The sequence below is a fragment of the Sus scrofa genome, chromosome 2 (assembly GCF_000003025.6).
Source record: "Sus scrofa isolate TJ Tabasco breed Duroc chromosome 2, Sscrofa11.1, whole genome shotgun sequence".
NCBI classification, from domain to species: Eukaryota; Metazoa; Chordata; class Mammalia; order Artiodactyla; family Suidae; genus Sus; species Sus scrofa.
In genome coordinates, this window is record NC_010444.4 from 144,940,577 (window position 1) to 144,957,041 (window position 16,465).

Sequence of the window (16,465 nt, forward strand, 5' to 3'; positions counted from 1 at the left end):
TTTCAACTAGTGCACCAATGAATTGACTATTGCTTTGCAGAAGCAGTACCGCTAATTAATTGGAGCCCTTTCAGTTGATGTAGTGATGTTTACAACTTTTAGACTGATTCATAGTCTTTCCCAAAAGAAACTTGTCATGCTGGCCAGTGACTCCAGTGACCACGATGGGGTATAGAAGTTACTACGAGCCTCTGTCTGCTTATTTTGCTCCTTCGGTCTTGACAAGCTGACTGTCACACAGACATCTCCAGACCGGGCACTGGGCAGGCAGGAAGCCAGAACCAGTAATAGAAGCAGGAGGCACTCCATGAATACTTGCTGATTAATTTTAGCTCCATAGGCCTGATGGGTTTTCCATCCCTATAATTACCATCAGCAAATAGTTATTGAATGATGTCCAGCATATTTTTATTCCTCTTTCCTTGGTCCTGATATTCATTTCCTATTTTATCTCTCTATGATTTCACCACATGTGTTTCTGTTCATACGCCCAGAAGAGCCCCCTTGAACTGTTTCAGATTGCTCAATTTTATTCCACATCTATCTGTCTGTCTATCTATCATCTATCTATCTTTCTACCTACCTACCTATCCATCTATCTAAATTTAATTTTATTACAAAGAGGTTGAGTCCTCTCTGGCATTAGTGAGGGCATAAATTGTGAGGGGGGTAAAAAAAGAAGCAAAAGGTTATCAAGTGGCTATTCTGTTACCACATTCCACATATGCCTTACAAGCCGGTCTTTTTTATTAGAAATAATGCCTAATAAGGCTGTAAGTCTTGGCTGGGTCACTCTTTAGGACAAAAGGAGTGCAGTGAGAAGTGAGGGTGTGAGTTGCAAATGTGAGCAGTGGGGAAAGATTTTCCAGAGGGAAGACTGGGGGAGCCCAAGAAAAAGGACTGTTTTTGGGTGGAAGGCATTAAAAGAATGATACATGATTTTAGATATTACTTCCATCTTTAAAAACACTTTAAAATAATATAAGCTAAAATACATACTCATTTGTAAAAATCCAAACATACAGAAGGCAGAAATGCATATTTTAAAAAGTAAAAAGTCTCCTTCACTTGATCCTATTTTGTGGGAGGAACAATTTTAACAAGTTGTGTGCATTCTTCCAGACCCTTTCTGTCTATGCATGCACACGCATCTTGTTTCTTTAAAAAGTGGGATTTTACTACACATTTTTTTTCAACTTTATTTGTTAAATGTTTTTGGACATCTTTCTGTGTCAATATGTTCAGGTAATACCAGCATAGTTTTCTATTATTTGGCTATATCATAATTTATTTAACCTTCCCCTTATTGGTGAATATTTAAGTTGTTTCCAATTTTTCACACTTGCAAGCCACACTGCGATGAATATCTTTGTACCTACATCTTGATACACCAGTGTGAAAAGGAACAATTCTATTTCTGTAGTATAGAACTAGAATTGCTCAGGCGAATGGAATTCATACCAGTCGGTAAGCACCCAATGTGCCCCATTAGTGGGCTTATTTAAAAAACTGCTTGTCCATTACCAACTCATTTTCTCCTTACATCTTCCTCGAGGCATTCTCGAAAAATTCCATTAGAGCAGGAGTCACGGATGGCCATGTAGAACAGGCTACCTGAAGAGCCCTCATGTCTCGCTTACGGATCCAGTTTGACTGACTCCATCCTTACATTAACTGTATTATGAATTCAAGAGGATTGGTTTGCATATCAACTGGGAAGAGTACTGGCAAGGGATCAGTGCTTGTGCTGATCCATCTCCATCCTATGAGAGTATCTGGTATGTCTTCTTTGATGCCCAGATGGGGGCAGATATTGTTGGTGCCAGCCACGCAGGTGGTACTGGAGCCTCAATTTCCCTTTGGAAAACTATCCTCTTCCCAACTCTTCCATCTATTTATGGAGGGATTAACCCCATCCCAACTCTAGAGATGGGGCAGGCTCAGCCTTAGTTCCGAAATGGGTGTGGGTACACGGCAGGTACCAATGAGCTTTCAATCTAGGCCTTCAGGGAATATTCAGATATTTGCCCCTTTTTCAGCAGGAGTAGCTAGACTGGCAAAATGCCAGCTTGGAACAGCTGTGTTCTACCACTTAGAACCTTTATAGAAAGAAGGATCTAGATCTAGAGAGATGCCCAAATATATCATCTGCATGTCTAGATCCTCCGACTGGGCAAATTCTTTTTCTTTTCCTCCAGCCAAGCGGCGTTAGTGCTTTAACTCTTGCATCTGAAAGGGTCCTGACGTAAGAAGAAAGGTCTAAACCACAGGACACTGCTCCTTCTGGAAGAGAGAGTCAGGCTGAGGTTACTAGGCATCCAGGGTGACCCCCAAGGAGAAGCAGAAGCCGGAGAGAGAAGCCAGCTGAACACCTAAAAATAAACTTTACCTGCTTCGTGAGTTGGCTAGAGTTTCCTCCCGTTAATGATTAACTAGGTGAGACGGTCAAACTCCTTTATATAAAATACATGTCCGTAAGTGAGAACATCAGCCTTCAGTTAATTCACTCACGCTGGCTACATCTGCCTCAGATTTCCAGTTTTTAAATGAATGTAGAAATGAGTTCTTGATTTTAGGTTGTGCTTTAAAGGAAAATATAAAGCCTGGTAATCTTCCAAAAGAAATATCTTATCGAGTTTCTCTTTAGGAAAGCCTAAATTATTACTCTACCTTCCATATTGATCCAGTATTTTATTTATTTATTTATTTTCTCTCTCTCTCTCTCTCTTTTTTTTTTTTTTTTTTGTCTTTTTCTACAGCCACTAGGGGTCTAATTGGAGCTGTTGCCCCCTTGCCACCACCACAGCAACAAGGGATCTGAGCCGTGTCTGCAACCTACACCACAGCTCACGGCAAAGCCAGGTCCTTAACCCACTGAGCGAGGCGGGGATCAAACCCGCAACCTCATGGTTCCCAGTCAGATTCGTTAACCACTGAGCCACGACGGGAACTCCTGATCCAGTCTTATATTTTGTGTTTATTTTGTTTATAGCAGACTTGACAATACATTAACTTAATACAATATCTGTAAATATGACCTAGTGAAGTATATATTAAAATATTTTTATATTTTATGATATTCGTGTTTTTGAAACTCAAACTTGATAGTTGAAGGAAAACCTCCAATAATATGAAAAAACCAATCCCTCAGTTGAATTAAATCTCCAAAACTTATACCAATGTTGGCACTGTTTTGCATATGTAAGCTTTACCCTTTCATCTGTAGCAGGGGAGTAGGGCCTGGTGGCAAATGGGAATAGCATTAGCTGGATTCAGTAAACACTGATTGGGTTATTAATAGCTCCAGCGCTGTTTGAAGTAAACGGGAGACTCTACCTCTTAGGAGGGATGTGTCTTTAGGCAAGTTAGTTAACCTCTCTGAATCTTGGTTTCTTATCTGAAAAAAACAATAATAGCATTTGCTTCAAAAGGTTCTCACACAAATTAAACAAGCTGTCCTATGTAAAGGTTTAGAAGAGTCTCTGACATTCATAAGTGCGGTTATGTTACGTGATGTCGTCATTAAGCCCTGTACTCATGACTGACAGTGTAAGAAACCACTAAGTCATAACCCCGGCAGAAAGTGAGGCGAACATGCAGCCGTACACCCATCAGAAAGAACATACACACACACACACCCACACACCCACACCCCACAGAGGCATGGGCTACACTAGCTTCCTTCAGACTGAACCAGCGTTCTCCTTACATCATGGATTGTGGAATAAGACTCCTCGAGCACCTGCTGGGGATTCTGTAAAAGAAATTCAGGCACCAGCAGGAAATTTGCACGAGGTGATTTATCAGTCTCCTCAAAGCTTTGGGGTTCTGTAATTCTATAAGCACACAAGTTACAGACCGCAGTGGGATTTTATCCTTATGAAACCCAAGAGGACTGCCGATTTTTCCACCTCCAGCTGAGCATGCTCACAGAAAGAGACATTTAAAAGCAGAGAAGTCGATCACATGCTCTTTAACCAGCAGAATTCCACCGCCAAAAGAAATAAAAGCACGGAGAAATGGAATGATTTGATTGGAGTCTCACTGCTTTTCCAAGGAACTAAAATGAACATGCACGCTTTCCTAACTCCTAGCCGAGTCCTCTACACAGTAAACATAGTGATATATAATCTTCCAGTGTCAATATTTACCTTTTATGAATTTATGGCTGGCCGCGTGTCAACCTACAAATTCGTTTGTTTACCTACATCGGTGTCATCAAAACCCCTGCGCCTCACTATCGACGTTTCTATAACACGGTGGACAAAGCTCTGAGCAGGGGGACAGGGGACCGCCGCTTGGCTTTGGCTGTAGGGCTCCCTTCTTTGCATCCCCCCACCCCCAGTTACATGCTCTTGGGTAAGTTTCTTGCTCTGTTTTCAACGGTCTTTGTCTTCTCAGATCCCTGGCCTTTCACGCCTCATCTGTTTCAACCCACACAGAAGTAACTCTGTCCTTCTCCTTAACTCCAGCTACAAAGCTTTTACTCGACAGTCCATGTGAACTGGGCTCCTAGGGTGGGGCCTATAGGTGAGGCACGGAGGATGCAGATAAATAAGACAAGCCTCTGACCCTCAACTCTCCCAGTGAAGAGTCAGAAGCCCAAACAGATGGTGCGGTCACAGCACATCCAACAAGCACGCTGTGTACAGGGAGTGGCAGGAGCTTAAGGAGGTCCGAGGGTAAGGTCAGGGGTCAGGGAGCGTTCTGGGGGAGCCAGGCTGACACTGAAAGGATGAGCTGGTGTCAAGGAGGGTCAGTTATAGATACAATCCGAGCCTCCAGGAGGAGATAAAGCTCATGCTGAGAGGGAGAAACTGGCTTGGACTTGGGCAGAACGAGAAAGAACGCATTTAGCTGTGTGATCCTGACCTGGTCACCTCAGTTTTCCCAATCTATTAAATAGGCATAAGCATCGAATTCCCTCTCGGGGCGGTTGTGAGGATTCAGGGAGATTCTTTATGCTAATTTCAGCACAGAGCTTGACACTAATAACAGAGATAGTCATAGTTAATAGCAACACGAGCCATCGTATCACCAACTCACTAACACCAGGAATGTAAGGGCTCCAGTGCTTCCAAGGACTCAAACACAGTCATACCCCACTCCCTGATATATTGTGTTTATAAATGTTTTTAGGGGTAACACCCACGTAGTTGAAGCACTGTTAATTAAGAAGCACACATTTCAGGCAATGCCTTGAAGACATCATCAAGGAGCCATGAACTGACATGGTTTTCCCTAGATCAGCAGTTGTCGGCTGTCATCTTTGCCCAGGGGACATGTGGCAATGCCTGGTTATCACAGCTGGAAGGGGGACTCTCCCTGGCTCCTGGCGGGTCGAGGCCAGAGAAGCTGCTAAATACCCCACAATGCACAGGACAGGCTCCACCGCGAAGAATTATCCAGCCTAAAGTGTCAACTGTGTGAGGCTGGGCGGTCACGACCTGGAGGTTCCCCACGCACTGCTTGCTCTCAGGCCCCATCAGGAAACACAGCAAAGTGATGTTTCTAAAGATCCTCCGTTCAGCTGCAAAAGCATATCCTCCAGACCTTTTACACATGTTAACGTCTCCGGAAACCCAAGTTCTTCAGAGCCCCCGGTAGCACCATTGAAACTTTTCTTCTACCCAAATAATGGTAATTTAAAAAATTATTTTCCCCTAGCTGGATAACTCAGAACAAATACCTTCTTTTCTGGATCGTTGTTTTAATGAAATTTACCAAAAAGAGACGCAATTAGCCCCAACGTGGGAGTCTTGGAGATTTGGAACAGTCTTGGCTTGTCTCCACTGCCACAGGGTTCCAAGGGACCAGCCACCCATAGTAGCTCCTGTAGTCTTTGGAGGGAGGGAGGCAAGTGCCCTTGGGCCCTCATGATCTTCCTGACACAGCTGGGCCGGAAGCAGGGGGCCTTAGAAAGCTGTGTGTGTTCATTTTTCTCAAAGGAGAATTTGCTCCAAGTAGCTTTTCTAAACCATGCTGTGAATGGTTTCATCCTCTTTCCTTCTTTTTTTTTTAGGGCCCCACCCACAGCATATGAAGTTTACCAGGCTAGGGGTCGAATCTGAGCTGCAGCTGCCAACTTACACCACAACCACAGCAACCGGGGATCTAAGCCGTGTCTCTGACTGACCCCACAGCTCAGGGCAACACCAGATCCTTAACCCACTGAGCGAGACCAGGGACCGAACCTGCATCCTCTTGGATACTAGTTGGGTTCATTAACCGCTGAGCCACAACAGAAACTCCCCTCCTTCCTTCTTTTTATCCTCCAGAAGCCTAAGAGTGTGAGCCCTGGCACACAACTGCCTGGGTTTGAATTTGATTCTGCCATTCGTTACTACAAGACCTTGACAAGCTCTGTCACCTCTGTGTGCCACAGAGTCCTCACCTGTGAAATGAGAGAAGACAACACACCAGCCTCATAGGAGTGCTGTGAGAATGGAGTTCTTACATACAAAGCCTCTAGAGCGTAGCCTGGCACAGGGTGAGCAGTAAAGAATGTTAGCTCTTCCTCTTACTATTTGTTTTTATATGTCCTTATTTGTCCATATGGCTCATTCATTTGCTCATAGGATGCTCTGAAATCCTATGATTTTAGGTATGATAAGAACTTGGGAGAAAGTACATGTCACTGCAGGATATGCCACACATTCACAGCCAGGGCCAGCTGGGTGCCAAGGTAGGGAGTGGGTGACGCGTGTTCATTGCTTGGTCTCTTCTACTTCTTGGTTAGACGACCCAGAACTGGCTTTTTCTTTCCCCTTCATCTTTGCTAGTACCCAGTTTTCTCTTACTTTTCCTGGCTTTCCTCCCAAGTGTGACATCTCAAAAAAACCCTCCCAGCTTTGACCCTCCAAGAGTGTTTTATTTGGCCATTCCTTACAACACGGGTTTCCAACTGAGCTCTCCACCGAATCATCTGGGAATTTTTCCCAGATATCTGGGCACCGCCTCAAACCCATGGAACCAATCTCTTAGGGCAGAGCCGAAGCATCTTTATTTTAGTCTTTATTTGAGAGGCATTATGGCATAGTATTTAAGAACATGACCAAGGAGCCAGACTACCTAGGCTACTTGCTCGTCGTATGACTTTGGGCAGTCGTTGCACTCTGTGGGCTCATGTTCTCATCTGCAGAGTAGATATTATAAGGCTTCTTATCTCAGAGAGTTGCTGTGAGAATACATGAGCTAATTCCTCTTAAAACAATACCTGGGGCATTATAAACATTTAGTAAGTGTCAGCTTTCTTTTCTTTTTCTCTGTTGTTTTCACTTCCATTTTTATCTTCTCAAGTAGCCTCCCTTCTTTCCCTGTTGTCTTCTCTCCTTAAACACACACTGGCCATGTACTCAGGACATAACTTTGGGGATCCAGAGACAAACTGGAAATAATTCTAGTCCTTTATGAAATTGTAGTCTCATGGAGGAGCTAGATATACAAATAAATAAATACAATAAAGTGCTTCAGGTGCTCTGATATATAAACAGTGTATGAACGAAGAATTCATTGGTTTTCTTAGAAAGGAGAAGGGATTGAGGAAAGGCTCGAAAGAAGAAGTGACTCTGGCATTCAGAGTAGGATGGAGATCAAAGCAATCCGATCTAGGCCATAAACATTTTTCAAAGTTGTGCAGGCCAACCATGGGTCACAGTGCCTTCTTTCTTCTTCTTTTTTTTTTTTTTTCTCTTTTTTTAGGGCTGCACCTGCAGCAGCAGATGGAGGTTCCCAGGTAGGGGTTGAATCAAAGCTGTAGCTGCCAGCCTAAACGTCCATCAACTGATGAACAGATAAACAAAATGTGGTATATCCTTACAGGAGAATTTTAATCAGCATAAAAAGGAATATAATACTGACTGGTACCACAACAACACATTATGTTAAGTGAAAGAAGACAGATGCAAAACATCACATATTCCATGACTCCATTTATCCTAAATGTTCAGAACAGGCAAGTCATAGAGATAGAAAGTTGATTGGTGCTTGCCTGGTGGGTGGGGGCTGGGAGGGGTGTGTTGGGGAGAAGGGGTTGGGGATGACTGCTAATAGGAACAGGTTTTTACTGTTGGAGTGATGGAAGTGCTCTGAAATTAGATAGTGAGGATGGCTGTACAAAATTAAGCATATACTAAAACCCATTGAATTGTATATTTTATTTATTTATTTATTTATTTTTGTCTTTTTGCCTTTTCTAGGGCCGCTCTCCCAGCATATGGAGGTTCCCAGGCTAGGGGTCTAATTGGATCTGTAGCCATGGGCCTACGCCAGAGCCACAGCAACGAGGGATCTGAGCCGCATCTGCGACCTACACCACAGCTCACGGCAACGCTGGATCCTTAACCCACTGAGCGAGGCCAGGGACCGAACCCGAAACCTCATGGTTCCTAGTTGGATTCGTTAACCACTGCGCCACGACGGGAACTCCTGAATTGTATATTTTAAAGTGGTGAAGTTTGTTATGTGATGTTTATGTCACGTGTAATAACAAAAGAGAAAAAATTACTAAAAGCCAACAACATATGCTTCCTATTGTCTTTGGAATGTTGATATATGGATACAAATCAGCTAAAATAATAAAGCACAGGAGTTATCCCATTAATATTTGTTCTGTAAAAACACACGTGCTGCAGTTTAGGTGAGAAGTCAAAGTTCACGTAGATTACGATCAAGAGCAGTTAGGGATCAAGGGAGAGCTAAGTGGAAAGGACTTGACTGTTACGACTCTGGCTAATTTTAAACTCCCACATGAAAACTCATCTGCTCATTGGAGCAGCACTTGGAAAAAACAAGGCTTGTTAAAACGTTGGGGTACGCTAATTCGTGGGTCAAATCCTGCCTCCAAGGAACAAGTTCGTCATTTTGAGAGATGGACAGGCTCTTGCGGTGCCCTCAGCAGCTGTGATCTGGGCTACCTGTGGAGCTCCCGTGTACTCCTGCCTTTCCCGGTGAAGACCCACCACCACTACCTCACTTGTTGGGTGGGTGGAGCATCCATGCTAGCGAGTGTAGGATTTGACTTGTTTGTGGGGATGGAATGCATACCTCACACGGGCCCTGTCTCGTTACCAGAGCAGGTCTTTCCCTTCATTTCTGCGTTCTCTGCAGGAGATCAGGCGTTAAGACGCTCACCTCGGTGAGCTCTGGAGCACACCTTGCCAAGTGTCGTATTTCTTACCCTCGAGGAAGAGCCTTGGTCTGCAGTGTTGGCTTTTCATTATTTAGTGGGACACACTGTGTTCTTACTGACCAGTCCATGCCGGATATGGCTTCTCTCTCCCCCCTTTCTTCCCGTCTTCCTCCCTTCTTTCCTTTCCGTTTTTCTTTCTTTTATTTCCTCATCCCCTCTCCCTCCCCCTCCTCCTTCTTCAACAGTGAGGATATAAATAAGCCCTCTGCATCTTACTAGGTGGCGATGACTAATCCACCTTGGGACGGCCCTGATGGCGGGGTGGGGTGGAACGAATTACTCTCATAGTTTGACTATGAAATTCACATAAAATAGATGCAAAGTCATCTAAAGGGGCAGAACGGCCGCGAAGGCTAGATACAGAAGGAAAAAGAAGTTGGCAAAACAAAACTCAGCCGTGCTTTCTCAGGCTCCATCCAGGAGAGAACAGGATGTGGGGATTCCTGTCCCCAGGGTAGGAGGCCATGGTCAGTGTGGAGGTGGGCAGAGGGTGGTGACCAAAGGACTTGCTGAGCTGAGGACCGGCTGGCATTATCACTCTTCGGTGAATCGGGTGCACCTTAAAATTGGAGTTCCTGCCTTTCTTCCCCTCATGGATTCAGCGTCCACCCCCAGCCTTCAGAGCACATCTGCCTTCTGTAGGACACCGAGCTGCAGCAGCCAAGAGCCCAGGCTCTGATTTATACCACATGATTCAGTGCCCAGCAATACCACTCACCAGATCTGTCATCTCACAACTTACTCTCTGACTTTCTCCGTAAGGGGGTTTAACCACAGTTCCTACCTGATAGGCGTGTGGTGAGGATTACACGAGGTTATCACGTTAAGGGCCTCGCGCTCTGCTCAGCACGCTGTTAACAAATGCCAACCATGACGATGCTGGCTCCTGTTGTGTTCTTGCAGCGCAGGCGTGTCAGTGGGGCGATTGTTTTTCACTGAGAGTTGCTAAGCTGGGCTTCTGACTTACTATGTTAATCTCTTGAATTTAGTGTAAATCTGACAGGAGGAGAGGGGTGTGGACTGAGATCTGGGGTTCCAACTCTGCCTGCAGATTAGCACTAAGGCTGAGGTTATCAGTGGGGCTTCAAGAGGTGCCTCGGCATCTGGCTGCTGAAGATACTCTCTTAGGTAGAAGCTTGCTTTGAATTTCCCCAGGAGGAGATGCCACAGAGGAAGGAATAAAGTGGGACCAGGGGTTCACATGGTGCTAAAAAGCTGAAATACTGGTTGAATGAGGGCTGGGTTTACATACACCAGGTCATACCCTTTGCAAAGCCCTCTGAAAGACTTTCCTCCTGCTCTTCAGGTGAAAAGCAGACTTCACGCTAAGGTCCACAGGGTCCTTCCTATCCAGCAATTTCTGCCCTTCTGACAATGTGACCCAACTCTTCCTTGCTTGCCAAGCTCTAATCCAGGGGCTGGCAAAGGACAGCAAGTTTCTGTAAGGTTGTACTGGGGAACAGCACATGCGTTTGTTTGCATATTGCCTACGGTGGCTTTTGTGCAGCAGTGGCAGAGGTGGGTGGTTGAGACGGAGACTACACAGCCCACAAGATCACACAGTAACAGCTGACTGCAGGGGACCTGGGACATGATTAGCACATGGCCCCCACTAGGTCCCTGGGACTCACTGCACAGCTGATAACCTCTGGCGCACATTTTGAAAAACACTGACTTTACTCATTTGACTGGCATTTTGAAGAAAGTGACTCTGGTATCTTGATAACATTTGTAACTACCTGACGTAGCCATCCTCCCACCACCAGTGCTTCAAGAACATTCAACAGGAGGTCAATGACCTTCCAGTTTCACGCTGTCTAAATTCACTGCCTAATAATAAGGAATAACAATAATAATAATAATAATAGTAGTAACCAATGTATATGATATGCTTCAAGTGCATGACCTAACCTAATCCTTACCTATGAGGTAAGTGCTTTTGCTGTCCATTTTACAGAAGAGGAAGTGGAGGAAAAGAGAAGTTAAGTAACTTGTCTAAGTTGCATAATAATTAGTGATGAACGGTGGATCGAGACAGCAAAACCAGCTTTCTGAGGCGGAGCACCAATGAATTTGCTGTAGCTCTATTAGCACGTCGTCTGCTTAAACTAATACCGCATCCTTGTATAGTAGTTTACAGTTTACAAAAAGATGAGATTGTTCTAGTTTTCCAGATAAGGAAACTGAAGCGGGAAAGGTACATGATGTGACCAGGTTATGCATCCACTTCAACTGAGAGGAACATTAGGAACTGGGTGTCTGGATCCCCCCCCATCAGAAAGAGAAGCAAAAGTTGACCTATGAGCAGCCACCTGCTCTCTAGCCCCACCACACGCCTAGAACCCAGGTACCACAGGACCACCGGCTGTCTGCATGGCCTCATATCCCCAAATGCCAAATACATATCCCTTGAGAAAGAAGTTATGCTCCTAAGAATATGCCCTACCTCCCTAGGGATAAGAGAGGAGGCACTGTGTGCTAATAACAAACTGGAAAGTGACCTCATATCAACCAATGGGAAGACTGTTCAATCAATTCTGTTGCACCCACAAGATGGAATGCTGCTATGCAAAATCATCATTTCCTAATCGCCTGAGTAAATGCTCACAATAAAATAATAAGTGTGTGTGCACTTATTATACTTACTGAAAATACATACTTATTTATATATGAGTTTGTGTAGGTTGTGTGTATACAAAACACAGACAATACTACTATCTTTTTAAAATATACCTTTATGTATTTCACGCCTTTATATTAGATTATGTTTTCTAAAATGAAATGAGTTTATGTTACATAACTTCACAGGAAGTGGATTAAACTATCACCCACGGTTCCCTTTCAGAAGTGGATGGTAGACCGTTGATTATTTCCTTTAATATATCTTCCCGTACTTTTCTACTTCCTCCAATAAGTATTACTTCTAGAAGGAGAAACGTTTCACAGTGCATGTTATCTTGAGGAAAGATGTTGGTAGCCCATGTTTCACAGCCTGTCTCCTCAGCAAGGTCCTACCCTGTTTGGGAGTGTTGAGCATTTACATGCAACCACTAAAAACACCTCCCCATTTTGAACTTGTAAATAATTCTGATTTTCATTTAGGAACTCCCAGTTCACCGCTGGTATCAGCTAAATATGTGAATTCAACCATTTACAATGTTGCTTGAGCAGAGATGTGGGGAGGAGAGATGAGGTTTTAGTCTTTGGAGCTTCATGGGAGGTACTGTTTCTTGTCTCTTCAGGGCAGAAAAGGGAAGAGGTTCAGATGTGGCTTAGATCAAGAGAGTCCAGGACTGACTGGGTGTAAACAGTGGTTCTGGAGCTTGAGGGAGGAAGGTAGAGCACTCCCTTTCCCAATGCACTCATTTGTCTCTACTGATTTTCAACAGGAGGGCTTAGGAACCTCCAGAGCAAAGACCGGAACCCTGGCTATCCATGCACTGCAAACCGGAGCCTGCACAATGAGCCTGCTCCCTGATGGAGGTGGATGGTAGAGGGGCGGGTGTCTTCAGGGAAGAGGGAAAGTGGCACTGCAGTCCCAGGAGTAAAGGTTGACATTTGTGGAGAGTGGGGGTTACAGGTGGTCTCTCAGTGGATCCCAGAACTTGTCCTGACCCAGGTGCCCAGGGGGACATTTGCAGCCTTGGAGAAAGGCGCAGTGGATGTGACTTGGAAGAATGGTGCCCCTACAGTGGTAGGAAGATACTGGGACTCCAGTAACTCTGAGGTGGGGTCCCTGAGTGGGTGTGCCACAGCAGTGGCATTTTCTGCCTTTGAATCCTGGTGACCTTGGCTTGGACACAGAGATGCCCCTCCTTGAGGAGGTGGTCGTAGCGCAGAGGAGGCAGCAGCAGAGTTTCAAAGGTGGAGACACAGAGCATGGGAAGAACTGTCAAGAGTGGGTAAACAGGTGTCTTGCTTGGCCCCTGAACCTCCAAGGGAGCCAAGGAAGCCCCACGAAGTAGAGCAAATCTGCTGGGGAACTTCAGGCTGAATGTCACCCTGTGTGTTCTCTCTTTGCTGAGCAGGAAGGTGACAAGGGCTTCCAGTTTAGGGCACTGGCAGGTATTCCGAATTCACCAGCAGGATTTGAGGCAGTGGTCATGGTGACAGCCAGGGCAATGGGGACAGACTTCTGGTCCTAAGGGCACCTTTGTGGAAGCACCCAAGCCCAGCTCCATGGATTCCTGCCATGGTGGGGACACCCCACTCAATTATTTCTGACTACATGTCAGTACCCCATGGCACTTCAAGAAGTATTTAGAGGGAAAAGACTCTTTAAAAAGCTGATGTAAAGCAGGGAACACTCAGAATTAGAGAGGTGTGCAATCCTTGGGGCAAGTTTGTTTAAGCAAAGCAAGCCAAAGGTCTGTGAAGGCATGTGATTCTCTACAAATTCAGCATCCTTCTGGAGCAGTTCGCTTCCACAGTATTGCTGTCATTCTTTCAAGTAGATGCCCTAATAGGACTCCATTTTTCATTAGATGAGAGAAACACCATGTTGTGAGGCAAATCTGGATAATACATCACCACAGACATTTTATTTTCAGAGGCTGTCCCGGCAAGGGAGCTCCTCAATCTGCCTGCGGTATACTTAGCAGCTCCCCAACGGTGACACCCCCTACCCCTATTTATTCTTTCCCTCCTCCCATTCAAGCTGAAGCCAGCTCTCATGGCAGGAAGGTGACGTGGTATGCAAATTCATCTAAAATGGCAAATAACTGACAGTAGCTTGCGTTAGAGTTTCTGTTTTAAAGGAGGACGTCTGGGGTCCACGGTGCCTGAATGGGGCAGAATCAGGCTAATTGTGAAATTCTTTCAACATGAGAGGCTGCTAGAGGGAGACTTTTGGGCAGAGGAGCTTCCTGGAATCTATTAACGATGCCCCAAAGGCAACTCAGCTGACTCATAAAGTTAACTCTGAAGGTGACTATGACATAGCTAATAATCCCTAAGCCTGAGCTGCCTGAACGCCAGAGTTCCTTCTGAGGATGGTGGAATAGACATGACCGTCCCTAATTCACAGCCAAGACGCTGGGGAGCAGAGAGGGCCGCTCACACGCCCTGGCCTCTCAACTAGAAACCGGGGCAAGGCATCTTTCTAGGCCAAAAGGCCAAGTGTCCAAGAAAAGGGTGTTTTCTTTGGCCCTGATGGGTATCCTGGAATATGAGGTTGTAAGGGACTTACAGCTCAGCTACGTTTTCTGGTCTGCAAGTCTCTCTTTCTGTCACACGCCATCTCCCATCCCTCAGCCCATCCCACAGACTCCCCCTTGAGATGCTGTGCTGAAAAGAACACCTACACCAGCTCCACCCCGACCAGGCTTCACCCTCTCTGATTTATAGGATGGCAACAGCTTCCTGACTGTCTTCTGGCTTCTATAGAGCAAACGCCAGCCAGAGGGATCCTGGTAAAACTAAGCCGGGTCATGGCAGGTCCTTGGCTTAAAAGCCCCAGTAGCTCCTTGTTTCACTTGGCATCAGAGTCAGCCACACTGCCTGCCTTGCCGTTCCTCAAACTTGCCAAGCACCGTCCTTTCTACTTGCTGTTCCCCTACCCAAAGACAACCCACCAACCCCCACCCTCACCCGGCTCCCCAGTATCCACATAATGAGCTCCTTCCCTTTATTCAGACCTCTGCTCAAATGCCACCTCCTTGGGGAACCCCCACCGCACTCAGTCTAAAACAGCCCCCTCTCAGCACTTCCCATCCTCTCTGTTTTCATTTTCTTCATCGCAGTTTTCATCTGACACCTTATGTATCTTAAAAAGATGCATTGTCTGGCTCTCTTATCTAGACGTAAGTAAGCACCATGTGAGTTTTGTTTGGTTTGCTGCTATAGCCTCGTTGCCTAGAATAGTACCTGGCCCCCACTCGCTGAATAAATGAAACTGAGAAACTCACATTTCTTTTTTAGATAAGAATATCTTCTTCCTTTTTGGTTTAAACTATTCAGCACATGGTATCCGTCCTGCGATAAAAAAATTATTTTTTTTTTCGAAGCTCTGACCTCTGGGTGATCTTTAGCAAGTCACTTGACTCCCGTTCCAACTCACTTTACCCATCTGTAGAGTGGACATGAAAAAAACACCACCTACCTTCCTTCCCAGACACTTCACTGAAGCAGCCTCGGACAAGACTTCTTTGTCCTTTGAGGGAAGATGCCACACAGAAGAAAATTCTCCTGATGAAATTACGATAAAAGCCCCAGGAGGGTAGGAGCTGTGCTTTGTTTCTCTCCATTCTTGCACAGCGTAGACATTCATTAAATGCTTATCGGAGTTAGTATCTGTGGGTCATAAATGCACCTGCTTCTGCAGCTCTGCTCACGGAAGCTGGCCCCTTTCTGGGCTAACGCTCTCAAACGGCAGAAGAATGAAATCTAGCCTAGAAGTGACGTAGATTCCTTTTTTTCCAGAGGAAGCCAACTGTACAGCCCTTGATGGACAAACAGCGCCCTTCAGTGAGTTCTTGGCTTTGGTGAAGCAGGCAATTTCATAAAAGAGAAACATGCACATCAGAGGATTCTTTCTCTCAGCTACAGATTTTTTTTTTTTCCCCAGAGTGACCCTAATTAATACTGTGACGCTCCTCATTTGGGTGAATTTCCTGGTTCAACTCAGAGCTACTGATTCAGCAGATATTTCCAGAGTCAGACCCCAGTGGAAACTAACAAGTGAAGCCTCGTGCCAAGCACTTTCTGACGCTCAGCAAGGATTCCTAGAACAGCTGAGGGTGGATCTTCATGCCGCACTATTTGTTTCTGTCTTCACCTCTTTCTCTTTCTTCTTCTAGTCCCTTTCCCAACTTTTTTTTATTCCTTCCCCATTCATGCCTCAGTGCTTCTAAGACACGTGGGCATTTTACAGTTTTGTTGGTCTTGACAGATTACTGACTCTCCAAAGTCCAATGATTTGGTATCAGAAGATGTAAGTTTTTTCCTTTTCTCTACCCTCTAAAGGAACGTGTTGTAATTTCCCCAGCAGAAGTGAAAGTGGTTAGTGGCAACTCACATGTCTGCACAGGCACAAGAGTGAGGGGGAGAGGGGGCAAGACAGAAGGAAGAGAGAGGGGGCTTTTGGAGATCCTGAGAGCACCCCCCAACACATTCTGACTGCCCTGTGGAAAGAAATGAAATCGTGCATTCCAGAGGCAATTGTTTTCCATTGATGATCCTTGCCTATTATCTAGTAGGTACCAGGAAAAAAAAAAAGTTCCTTTTGATTTTTATACATTAATTTTAAGTGGGACTTCCTCATTTGCCTGAGGAGAG

General features: G+C 45.2%; 1 protein-coding gene across 2 annotated transcripts in view; it reads right to left on the minus strand.

Moving 5' to 3' along the window:
- NR3C1 (nuclear receptor subfamily 3 group C member 1) overlaps positions 1–15,875 on the minus strand; it is a 133,515-nt gene extending 117,640 nt beyond the window's left edge. Inside the window, exon 1 of one of the 2 annotated variants that reach the window (XM_005652957.3) lies at positions 15,291–15,875. In XM_005652957.3, coding sequence (XP_005653014.2) covers positions 15,291–15,458 — 168 coding nt within the window. In that variant the 5' untranslated portion in view covers positions 15,459–15,875. The remainder of the gene's footprint in view (positions 1–15,290) is intronic. The other variant, XM_005652955.3, reaches the window with a different exon arrangement.